The following is a 13,438-nucleotide window of genomic DNA, read 5'->3' on the forward strand; positions in this document are numbered from 1 at the left end:
CAATTTTTYACTCTTTCTTTATGGTGTTTTTGCTATATGGAAACACCATTTATGTTCCACTATTCTGTTGCTATGTTACTTCAATAAAGTTTTAGGAACAATCTCAATTCTTCTATATGCTCTAAATAAGCATCTGGGACTGCTTCTATTAAAAGACATCAGTGATTAAAGTCCTTTACTTTCTTAGTTTGAACAAATATTTTCTGTAAAATATTCTTAAGCTCCTACATTTTGCAGCGTCTTATTCTCAGCTATCATACCTTTTGTGTAAATGCTGACACTGGTTAAAGCCCAAGTCTGCTGTTCTTGCTAGTAGTCAATGGAAATAGTTTTGTACTTGAGGAACTTCRGAACTGGGTCTGCCAGCCATACCTCTGCTGTGACATCCCAAATTATGCTATGGAGAAATCTTGAACAAATGCTACCTACTAGGTTGCCCTACCAGAAAGGCAAAACAACAAGATTTAAATGGAAGTTTTATACCTTTCAAGAACTTCATGTGAAAGCACTGAACAGCTATTCTGCTTGTGAAAATAAGCCTAGGTTTATGCAAGTATCAACATATACTTTAAATTTTGAATACTAAAAATTTTCCTGGATTTTAAATGGGAATTGATAAGCTTAAGGGGAAAAAAAAATCCAYGGAGAATTAATATGTAGAGACTACAAGAAAGGCTCAGAAAGGCTCTGAGTCACAAATGTCTAGCGGGGGGAAGTATCAGGGGAAACAGCAAATATACTTCTGCTTTTCTTATGCTCTTTCCCAGATATCCATAACTGGCCACTGTTGGAGATAGGTTATTGTACTAAGTGGACCTTTTTATTACTTAGCATGCTTAGCATTTCAAGCTTTTAATACATCTGTCCTAAATTTTGTGACTGAAGTGTTGCTTCCTTTGTCCAGCACTTTTCAGTATTAGCTCTACTAGAAAGCTAGGAAAGATGATCTATAGGAATAGATCTGCCTATCTGTCAATGGTTGTTCTATGATAGCCCAAACGAACTGAAGACTCAGTTTCTCGGGGAAYGTTAGGATTTTGGGTAAGGAGAAGCTTTTGTGTTTCTTCAAAGCTTTCTTCTAAACTCTTAGTTGGCATGGGCTTGAATGTGGAGAGTAATCCAGTCTCACAATTCACAGATTCTGATATGTTTCTTCTATCTGTTTCTTCAAGACAAGTGAAAGCTTGCTCAGTGCAAGGATTATTTAAAACTTTTGTAGCAGTTCTAGGTTATTTTTTTTGTTTTTTGTTTTTTGTTTCGCTACAGAGCAATGGTAAAACTTGGATGAGTTACGGCATGTCACAGCAAACTTTTCACCTAAGTGAAAGCAGTCACTAGCCACTGTCACCTTTATTGTATCTCAGTTCCTAAATAGCAGATATCTGACCCTTTTGGTGTTAGCCTGTGTGATGAAGTCAAGAATGATGACAACATTTGTCAAAAGCATATCCCACTGTACTCTGGGAAATAACACGGGATTTTAGGTAATCCCACTGTGACCAGATGCCACAGTCTTAGATAGGACACGTCCTGCCTGTGCTAARTGTTTCATATTATTTGTGTTGCCCTTGTATCTCCAATGTACCCTTATATAATGATATTTCCTACTGCAGACAAGTCTTCCAGAGCAAATCAAAGGTGGCTGGAGAAAATTTGGAACATTGTCAGTCTGTTCTCAGGTGTTAAGCTGATAGGCTAAAAAAATATTGTTAATGTTTTGTAAAAAGAGGAATGGATGGGGAAAAAAAAAGCAGCACAGAAGTAGAAAAGCCTCTAAAATAAAATAAAAGAATGAAAAATGATAAACAGTAGTTCATGAAAAGAAAAAAAATACTTCAGGCAGCATTAAGTAGCTCCAGAAACTATGAAAGAAAACAGACAAAAAAGAAATAAAAAGGTACAGAAAGATAAGGAAAAAGCGGAAGAAAAGAGGATATGCAGAAGCTCATTTGGAYTTGTTTTCTGAAGACTTAATTACTTCATTAACCAATGTTAACACTGAACAGTTGAGAAACACTAAAAGCATGACTGCTGGTGGCAAAGCTTATATGAGATTCTCAAACACATGAGAACACACCCTGCATAATGTTTGTGCTCCTGTTTGTACATGACATGCACTTCAATCACTWTAAAATAGGAACGGAGAAGGTTAATTTTCTTTTCTAAATAAACCAACACAGAAAGTAATTATCCATAACAGTATTATTTTCAAGCAGCACTGAAAATGTTGCTTTGTTTTGCTTGGAACAAGTAAAAGAAGTTCACAAAGAACTGTTGCTACAGAAAGGCTAGCTGAGAACTTCACTGTGTGAAAAGGTTGGAGCAGCAGTCGGTGATGGCTTTGCACTGACATTCACCTCTTTCCAGCAGATCTGCACAAGCATAAATATTTTGCTGGGGTAATCTCTGGAAGAGATCACAATAGCAAACTTTTGACCTTTATGACGTTGTGACAAAACTACAAATTGCCATGAATATTCAAAAAAAAAAAAGTAACTTTAGATGCTGAACTCCAGTATTTCATCAATCTATTTAAATAAAGCTAGTAACTGTAGTAGCTATGGCAAGCCTAATGTAGCTATGGCAAGTCTAATATATTGTGATAATATTAAGAACATTGGGTTATATGTCCATGGGTAAAAATCTGAATCAATGTTGACAGCGTAAAGTGTAAGTCAATTTATCAATTAGACTATATGAGTATTACTAGCTGGATAATTTATCATTACTGATTTTTTATCTTATTATTATTTTTTTCCTGAAAAAACTCTCCCAACACATGAGTGTGCTTTAACTGATATCTCATTATTTAAACTAAGCAGACTTTCTCTCTCTGATTTACTTCTTCAGTAACAAGTGAGTGATGAAACACAGCATTCTTATTGACTTTAGCAGACTAAAGCTTGGATGTCTGGCATCTTTGATTTAATGTTGAGATTAAAATTTGGAAAAATAAAAATTTTAACAACTTTTGTGGTGCTTCCTATTTTCAGCTGAACTGAAACTACTATGAAAAAGATATTAATGAATATAAAATCTGACTCAATACTTCAGTATTCTTGGTCCCTCTGAAGCTAGAATGGAAGTAGCTTTTATGACTTTTAAAAATAAAGTTCTTATTCWTTTAAAAATATTTCAAAGTTCCACCTGCAAATTTAAAATAAGATGGTTATAACTGGTTATAACATCCAAATTCTTCAGTCCCTAAAAYGCATAATTCCTGGATCAATTTTTCTGAGTAGTAGTGAGGAATATAAAATCTTYCCACACCTTTACCAGCAGAAAATAACAGACCCTGAAAAGGGTAAGACTACRTCTTATTTACCAGTTAATTCTGAAGTGAGTCAGAGCCTGTGCTATGCAGRGACATCAACTGGAAATTACTTTTGCATTAAGCCAGGGACCAGCTTGGTCATATTTTGTTCAAATGTTCAGAAATATTCTTGGGTCTGAAGAAATTCTCATGGCTAATGGAGTCTCACTACTTAAAAACAAACAAAAACCTCTGCTGAATTAGAGTTGCTGGTAATGCTTTATTGCTTAGAGCTCCCAACCAGCTAAACTGTGATTGCTTCTATTTAGAACATGTTGCCTCTGGAAACCCAAAGTAATTAAAGTGACTGAAAAAATAATAATACAGAGAGAGGAAAAAGTCTATGGCAGCAAAGTTGTCTTCTGAAAGGGAGAACATTAAAAGAAACTTGTACTTTGGGTAATACACTTTCCTTTAAGCTGAGATGTCTTAGAATAAACATGATGAGCAAAATCAATACTCCTGGCAGTAGAGTAARTAAACTTTGTCATCCTTTCTGTTAAAGCAAAATGTTCTTGCTTGAATATCTATATGAATGGCGTGATGAACTTTATACGGGGCAGTGATTTAGTACTATTCACAGGTAATATCTTGAAGTTTTGCTGTCTGAAATTCTAAGTGGTTACTCAGAACCAYTCAGAATATTTATTATTAAAAAAAAWAGCTCCTCCTCCTAAGTAGCTGCTCTTCACCAGGCACACTTTTAAAAATCCAGAGACAGGTTCTTCCTCCTAAACCATTGTGGTTTAGCATACAGACTTCATTCAGTTTTCTTGCCTCTCTACAAGCACAGACTGGSCTATCTGGCTAGCAAGGACTATTAGGTTAGGTCTCTTCACAGGACAGTACAAGRCCATGAGAAGAACAGAAAGTCAGTACACAGTTAAGTAACAGCATCATATGTCTAGAGAGGAAATCATATACCAAGTCACAGATCACTAGGAGACAACCTTCCTTTATATAGTATTTTATGGACTGGAGGTGAAATACATGCCTGGGACAAGAGCAAGAGTGACTATAAAACTGAGGGAGGGGATGGATGATCGAAGAAACCAGTAGAACTGTCAGGAAGCACAAAGAACTGTGGAGTAGTTGGTAGAGACAGAAATATATGAAAATRAGATAAAAATAGGATGCCTGAAATAGGATGCCTGACTAAGTGAGGAACAGGAGATGAATTAGTGGAACTTGGAACCRTGGAAGCAACAAGGAGAAGGAGGATAAATCTAGGACTGTGTATTTAACACAGGCTGAAGTTTACCAAAGGAAGTATAAGTTAAAGAAAAAGTAGTAAGTTTAGAAGAAAATTCTATCTTCCAATACAAGCTATGGTCTTAAACGAGTGGAAGATGACATGCAGCAGAGTTAGGAAGAGGAATAAAATGTAGGAATTAAATAGGAACTAAAAGCATTAAAAAGACCTTCTGCAACCAAGGTTCACCAGTTACCTCCATGATTTTCCAGTAATGACTAAAAGTTCRTGCGCATTCAGAGAGAACTGACTCATTCAAAGAGGAAAAATTGACCTAGGGCTATCAGAAGAAATCACCTTCAGAACTTCAGAAAGTCTCTGAACCAAACCAATGGAGTCTGAGAAAGATTTTTTGGGAAGTATTTGTTATATTCTTCCTCCATTCTAATACTTTTCCCTGGGCATCTATCACTGGCCACACTAGGAGAAAAGACATGCCTAGGCAGATCACTGATCTGACCTGTTCTTAGAATTACAGCAGTTTTGAATGTAATATACTTTCTATTATTCATGTAAAAGCATAAATATTGGACACACAAAAAGCATTATTTCAGTAGAGAATTCATGTATAGGTSCTTCTTATTCCTCTAGAAATCACCTTAAAAAAGGTAGAAAAGGCTTTGAGCACACTAGTGAATACAARCACAAATATCTTGCATTTAAGTTAAACATGTCAACTGTCCTAGGTGACATGTGAATTTCTTTTTCAGTCCAGACARTAAAGGTGTAATTGCTGGATAGAGCRAGATAAACCARTATTTCTCTCTTAAAAATACAAATACTGCAGCTTGTAAGAACTAGTTCCAGACTGATTGCCAGATTCCCTTAGAATGGAATAARTTCTCTCCTGAATATGTCCATCTCTTCTGCAGCTAGAARAAGAGCCTACGTGACAAGTTTAGACTATGTGGTTTATTTTTAAGTGGTTGCACTTACACAAGGTGAGTTTTGTCTGTCTTCCTGACTTACCTGACAAACCACAGAAACAAATATAAGTTTAATAATTTTTCATAATACTTTTGTTATGCTATGTCATACTTGCAATGAAGACAGAGTGTGATTCAAATTATATACCTGGATGGTGTAATTGCTGGATARAGCAAGATACAMTAATATTTCTCTCTTAAAAATATAAATATATACTCTGYAACTGGAAAATCTCTGGGAAAGAGCAAGGCAATTAGAAAATGCTACTTCATAAAAATTACCTTATTTCTATAGTGATGATTATTTCAGAACATCTTAACTCACATTTTCTGTAGATTTTTTTTCCCTTTCTGTGAATTCATGCCTGGTTCATAATAAATTATCAAAGTATAAGTTTCATTAAAAGATAGAAAATTGATTTATGTACATTACTGGAATATAGACATAAGAATTCCAGTTAATCACATGTACTAAAAGTATATCATTTGAATATTTATCTTCTATAATGCTATATTTGGCATTAAACTGCCTAAGTAATTCCTGAGATATGATTAAAAAAGTTATTAACCTAGTAAGGACAGAACAARCATTTGTTTATATATGTTTGTAGCTTGTTGAATACCATTCCWAAATAGCATTTGCTGGAACCTATTAATGGTATTATTCAGAAAACATATAAAAAGAAATCAAAATTTTCATTCAACTCAAGACTGAGTAAATGCCATCTACCTCAATATATATTTCACCTTATGCCTTAATTAGTGTGTGATTAATTCTCCAGAAACCTGCTTAATCATTGCAATAATAAAAAATGTTTTAAACTGCATGACAGCTAATTCATACACAAGATAAATTCATACACAAGATATCCTATGTGAACATCAAGAGGTGTATAAATAGAAAGAAATATTGTTCAAGAACATTTTTGTAACATCTGTATTACCTTCTATTTAGCCATAGTCATTTCTAATTGTTCCTTGTGAACAAATACCTGCAAAAAAACCATTCCTTTATTCTTCCCCTCATGACTCTTTAAAGCAAACTATAGTGGMTATTCATATGTATTTGCACACATGCTCAACTTTTTTTTTTTCTGATACTGTATCATAGGCTATATTTCACTTGCAGAGTAAACACAGGCTTTCTTGCAGAGTAAACATGGCATTATAAGGCATTAGAATTTAAGTCATTTTTTTACATAGTTCAGGTCACTTAGCTTTCGTAGCAGAAGTTAGATTGGAAATTCTCAAAGTATCTGCCAGCATAGTAAATTTGTAAGACTGCTGAAATATTTTATGACGAGAACAAAGATAAAAGAATGTACCATTATCTCTTTTAAATGTGATACTACTTTCTAAAATGTGATAGCCACTGCTATACTCATAAAATCCTTCCTTCCCAAGTGAAGGATTTCTCTGACTATTTTCATACAGGTGAGTGATAATAAATCCCTCTGACATGCTTCGAAAAATACTTACAGGCCATCAATGACAGTATTACTATGAGTTACTATAATTACTGGTATGTTCAAATGTTAGTTTTAATACAAAACTGTCTTCTGCCATCCACAGGCAAATATCTTTATTCAGATACTGCACTCAGCCAAGAAGTAGATAGGCATCCCTCTGCTAGATAAAGCATATCCATTCCTTTAGGGAAAAAAGTGTTAGTTAAAAATTTGCCACATGCATCAGACAAGACAAATTTGATCTTTCGCTCCTTTACATACATTTCTTTCCACTGGAAAGCAATTATCTCTTTGCATGATTGTGCTGTGCTCATTTATTTTCTACATTCTTAGGAACGCAGTGAAAGCATAATCGTACTGCAGCTATTTCAAAAGGAAAAAAAATTAAGATTTTGTAACTGTGGTATGCATCGAAATGTGAATTCATAATTTTCAYCTGTAAGCTTCAATGAAGCTTTCAATGTAAGCTTCATTTTCAAGGTAGTGCGAATAGCTGTGTAATAACATACCTCCATCAACACAGTCTGGAGTGAAAGAAATATCATCAAGAGCAAACTCCGTCGATTCGCTCCACCCCACTTCAGCTTCAAACGCAACTCTGAAAGGACTGTTACTGGATAGGACCACATTTGCATACATCCACTTGTTTTCTTCATTTCTACTAGAAGACCACATAAGAATATCTGTTCCACGTTCTTCAACTGTGTATACCTATTGACAACAAAACCCAGGAAATGTAACTGAAACAACATTATGTGACAGTGCAGTAATGCTAGGTAGAGTAACGCAGCCTAAGTCCAGTAGTGCAGCTTYCTGCCTGTGTAGCACGGACCATTTTAGCCACGGTTCAAACTCAGATGTTAATGGCGATAATCAAATGTTAATGAATACTTTGGGTAATGCTAGTTCAGCTGAAAATAAAAAGCTACCCTAAAACCAATATAAAATAAAAAGCGCTGCTAATACTAACACTAATTGGAAAACTTACTGKCAGTCTTGGCCTGAGGTATGCAAGCTAATGAGTAAAGATGTAATCCAAMGTTCATCCAAACATTGATGAAAAGCCTGAGGAGGAACTTGAGCTAGTGTTTCTTCTCAAAGAGGTGACCCTCTTACAGCTATTAGACTGGGTGAAGATTTTAAAGATACAAACAAAAGGTTCAGCATGCAGAGATTTCAGTCTGTAATCTTGAACAAGCAATATAATATATAATAGTATATTTCAGGCAGTGATAGTCCAGACATACAAAACAACAACATAAAAATAAATATAAATGTTAAATAAATAAAATAACCAAATAGTGAAAGCAATTGGAATGACAATAAAAGAATTCAATAAAATACAATAAAACGACTGATGAGTCACACATGGGCAACACAGGAGACTAAATAGAYAGTTCCTCTTCCCACTTGGGCGCCTAAAATCCTCATGCAATCTAAATCAGGTCAGAAATAGTGAAAAAAAAAATGAAGTAAGGAAAGTGAACATATTCCACCAATTCCAGATGATTATTTCTTTAAGGGACTGGCAGTTTGATTCATTATCCTCTCCTTCTTATTTTTAACATCATCATTCTCTTAAGCTTTGAGGCTAATATTCCACCAACACTGGAGCATTCAAGTTCCCACTTGAGCACCCCAGTGTGAGGATGAAATACAAAGAAATACAAAATAGGAGACCCAGGAAAATTCTAAGCTTAAATTTCTACTGATGGTCTGCATAATCACAAAGCTCTGCATTTCCCAGTCAACTTGGGGCGACAAATAAGCAAAAATGCAAAGTATCTTAAATCAGGTACTGTAGAGAAGCTGGTTTATAGACTAAAATAGCTCTAATACCTAAACAGTTTTGCACATTAATTCATTTTTGGAGGAGAAGAGTAGCAAGAAGACTGATGGACAATAATYCAAATTAGGCACAGCAGCATGTGGATCTAATTTAGTCAAGCCTGGTTTGTGTAACAGCACTATCCAGCACCTCATCAGTGACAGAAGCTGTTAAGAAGAAGAAATAGCTGACTGAAGTCATAAAAAAAGGAAAAAGCATGCACTCAGATTATCAATGTCAGTTCCTGTGGCTTTAGGTATTAYTATATCACACAGGGGTATTGAAAAATCTCATAGATGCACAGAATAAACTCTGTTGGGGAGAGGAGAAAGAACTGAAAACATTTGAAGACCATAATTAGAGTGCCCTTCAGGTGGTCATTTAAAGACTGGCCCAAGTGTTGAGGTCAGATGGCTTTTTCCATTCCAAATGATCAGTCTGGTGAAGTTTTTCATAGTACAGATTTCAAGGCCWGTGGCTTGCTTGAGCAGTTCTGTTTTTGTGTAGAGAGAGTGCATTATGTGCAAATTGAATTTGTTCTTACGTGGAACGTGGAATCATTCTGTGTATGTGCAGGTCAACCATGCAGCTCATGCTCAGAAAAACCAACAAACCAATCATGAAACCTACTGTATACTGGCCAATAGGTCTGGCATGGTATTGCRTTATATTGGTACTGGATTCTAGCCTCGTAAATGCAAGGCAATTTTATATGTCTTCCTTCCTCTTTCCTTCCCTTTCCCTTTGAACTCCTATTTACYATAGAGTAAGAACATGCAGATATGTAACTATTACAGATTAGTTAACGTGTTAACTTATGTGTTTTTGTCTTCAGTTAAGTTTGACTCAAATTTAAACCTGGTACATGATTTCTTATAACAAGGATATAAGTAACCTGTGGAAACTGATAGAATTTTGTGTAAATTTCTTAAATGGTGCATAAGAAATCTCAGGCCAGTTCCTAGCTATGTTCCAATTTTCCCTGCACACTCCCATGGAAATCTCTCCATCCCATTTTCTACTAAAGTATTCCTGTAAAATCCGAATACTCTTACTTCACTTCTCCARGCCTTTATCTAGTCACAGCTACCTGAGGGAAGCAGCTGTGGCCTTCTTGTGCAAACTGAAAAATTTTCAGTTGAAGTTTCTAAATAATGTTAAATAAATTGAAATATAAACTAAATCAAATGAGATCACCCTGGAGTTCATAAAAATGAGAAGCCTAGGGAGTCTGTTTCTTTAGCTGAGGATAATCATAATAATAATAATAATGCCACAGAAATCGAACAAGATGCAAGAAATACCACCATATTTTTMACCAAGCTTACCCATGTCAGGTACTTTCTGGGTTGGGAAGTAAACGTTCAGTGTATTCAGGGGTTTTTGCTGGCCTTTTCAGAGGAGCTTCCAGAGACAGCAACAGCTACCAACGTGCCATTCTCTGGATTGTGTACAAACTAATTTAGTAGTGCAACCAACGTAACATGTGAARGAGGAAAAAGCTAGTTAGATGAATCTCACTATAAATAAAACATGTAATGAATGAAACCTGCCGTGAAAGTCTAGTTGATGGGGAGAAAACCGTGCGACAGGTAATGCTGATATAAAAGCTGGCTAAATTCCATCATTTTAATTTAAAAGGACTATCACATGTTGTACTAACTATTCACTGTACTTATCTATTCCTMATTCTGTGCTGATACAATTTCTAGATTACTCATCCAGTCTAAAGCATAAAGAATAGAAAGCAASAGAAGTAGAGCTATGATCCCATTTATGTCAAAGTGGAATGTTCAAGAGTGAAGATATCCCAGTACACATTTCATGGTGATCTTAAGAGGAGTTCAGCATGATAATCATGAGGTGAATGTGTGAGTGAAGCTTTAATACTTGCTTCTTGATCTTTCTCCAAGATGGCTTTGCAAGCTGGTTCATTTGWAGTCCATATGTGAACAGCATTCTTTAGCAAATCCCATTTCCCTATCTTAAAATCATGACTTAATTCTAGTTCTCCACAGCATGTCTTTGTGTGTTAGAGATTCCTGAATTGTTTTTCCAGATTCTATTTAATTTTGGGGGTGAGAGGAATGTATTTCCTTTTGAACATCAGGGAATATTAAATGTTATTTTATGTTTAGTCACCATGTTTAGTCAGCATGTGGTTATTCTATGCCCTCATGATGACTCTTCAAGAGAACATAGTATTTTCCTGATCTTCCTTGACTCTAACTATTGGCATGCTGGAAGGTACTATATTCCATCTGGAAGGTTAACTAACTGATTTATAACCAAGAAGCCAATGCAGATCTGAAGGCTGCGTAGTAAAGGGTATATTCTCCCTTCCTTCTCACCCTTTACTCTTTAACCACCAGCCAAGAACACAGGAGAATCTTGTCCCATACTTCGAATTTACTAGGCACCGTGCGCTAGTATCAGCTGAGAAAAGCTCCCAACGACTCTGTCATTACACATCTTTCTTGGGCTGAAGGACACCAGAGGCAGACTGGAATTTATTTCTCTAAATGCCACAAATAAATTAGAAAAGTTGTGTTACAATTTACTGTCACATTAGAAAAGCACTTTAAAGAGTTGCTATCTACCTCTTTTCTCTTTATTTCTTTAAAAATGAATTATAAGCAATAAAAATTTAGTCATATTTAGTATTCCTGCACCTCAGTTCATAGCAATTTCTGTTAGCGTTAAAAAACATCAAGGCAGGAATGTGTTAGAATTATACCACCACATCAAGAACTAATTTTAGTTTTAATTCTTCAGTTTATKACAAACTGCTGAAGTGAACCTACAGAGAAGGAATGCTGAAGCTGTATGAAAGGTGAATACTTTCCATCTCTCCATACAGATGACCAACAGGGTCTACACCGGAATTGAACAAATGTTAAAATAAACTCAATTTCGTGCTGCAACTTCTCTCCTGCTGTCTTTAAATACAACTAGCCATCAAAAGGTAAATGCATTTTTTTTTTACAATTGTACCATAACATAATAAAAATATTTATATTTGGTGCTACTCTTGTTCAGAGCATATTAATACCTCAGACTAGTCCTGTAATTAGTGCTGTAATTAGATCCTCTCAAAGGCTGTTACCAAATACTCATAAGAAAAGCTAAATTTTTTGTACTAAATAATTACAAAATAACTTGATTGTTGGCTAATAGTTGGCAGATATCTTGAAGTATCAGTATTCAGATCTCTTTTAAATACAATCCCTTCTATTTAATGCAAGAGTTGTTGTAAGCATTGTATACTTTTTAAAAATAATAATATCCAATGCTTAGTTTACCTATAAACAAATTATAAAGGTTATGGTAATAACATTCTGTGAGTGAAGTATGCATTGTGAATACAGAAGCACTCTAATTCTTCCCTTTCTACTCTCAGTGACTATTCTCCCTTTGGGGGAAAGAAGGCCAGTCTCCTCACCTTTTTATTTTTTCTTTTCTTTCTTTCTTTTTTTTCTTTTTTTTCTGTAAAACCCCCCATCATTTTGTGTTGTTCTACTGTGCCTACTTCCTATACCATGACATCCTTCTTTTTTACCTTTCTCTTTACAGATTTTTCATGCCTTTGGTCATTCTAATTACCCATGTCTGAGTATATTCTATCTCTGAGTCTCTGTTTTTGAATTCAGACCTGACAGGAATATTTCAGATAGCTACATTTCAGAAAATAGCTATAACATCAGCTTTTGTATTGACATTGTTGTATTCTAGCACATTATTCAAGTTTTCTAACAGTTTGCCTATTTTCTCCTCCATTGCAACCGGAGCAAAAATCCTCACTAAGCTGTTGGGTTTTTTTTTTTAAATTTTTTTTTTTTTTTCTGTTGGGTTTTTTTTTTTAAATGTGGGCTTTTTTTTGTTCTTATTTTTTTCTCAAATGATTACATTTCATTTAGATTCTTGATRAAATATCTACAACAGTTGCTGCTGAAATAGATTATTAGTTTCATAGCAAAAAGTAAAACACCCCAAAGGATCAACTGAGTCTATGGCAGATCTGTAATTTCCTGTGGACTACTTCAGTTTGCTATATGTGTCTCCATAAGCAGCTCATTTTGCAAAGAGATAAACATGGAACTTTTATTTTTTTTTATTTTTTTTTTTATGCTGAATTAAGAAATTTCCTTACGGATCTCTTTGTGAAACTGAAGATAATGAGAGTTAACAAATCTAGTCTATTTGAAAGAAGAAGAAGAAAAAAAGCAGGCTTTATTTGGCTGTCTACCTACTAATTCCATACATAAGCTACATATTTTTACTTATTAACTAATTCTAAGTGTTCATAATGATTGTAAACTTCACGCATTTAAAATATACTTGATAAAAATATTCATTCTGCATGCTGTAATGTCCAGGATACTTATGAGGGGGAATTTCTTCACTGTGAGTGATAAAGCACTGGACCAGGTTGCCCAGAGAGGTTGTGGAGTCTCCTTCTCTGGAGMTCTTCAAGGCCCGTCTGGACGCAACCTTGTCTAACATGCTCTAGGTGACCCTGCTTGAGCAGGGGGGTTGAACTAGATGATCTCCAGAGGTCCCTTCCAACCTTACTGATTCTGTGATTCTACTTGACTTAAACAAATCTTCCATAGCTAGTCTCAGAGTATTTAAGTTACTAAATGATCCAAA

The 13,438-nt window shown here is 35.1% G+C and overlaps 1 protein-coding gene across 2 annotated transcripts in view; it reads right to left on the reverse strand.

The window, feature by feature from the left end:
* Positions 1–13,438, reverse strand: part of MALRD1 (MAM and LDL receptor class A domain containing 1) — a 278,483-nt gene that overhangs the window by 64,453 nt on the left and 200,592 nt on the right. For both annotated transcript variants that reach the window (XM_085318263.1, XM_085318262.1), the window contains one exon: positions 7,470–7,671. In XM_085318263.1, the coding sequence (XP_085174389.1) occupies positions 7,470–7,671 (202 nt within the window). The remainder of the gene's footprint in view (positions 1–7,469; positions 7,672–13,438) is intronic.

Source organism: Rhea americana, unplaced genomic scaffold, assembly GCF_003343005.1.
Source record: "Rhea americana isolate MKP2758 unplaced genomic scaffold, rheAme1 scaffold_53, whole genome shotgun sequence".
In the NCBI taxonomy this organism is placed as follows: domain Eukaryota; kingdom Metazoa; phylum Chordata; class Aves; order Rheiformes; family Rheidae; genus Rhea; species Rhea americana.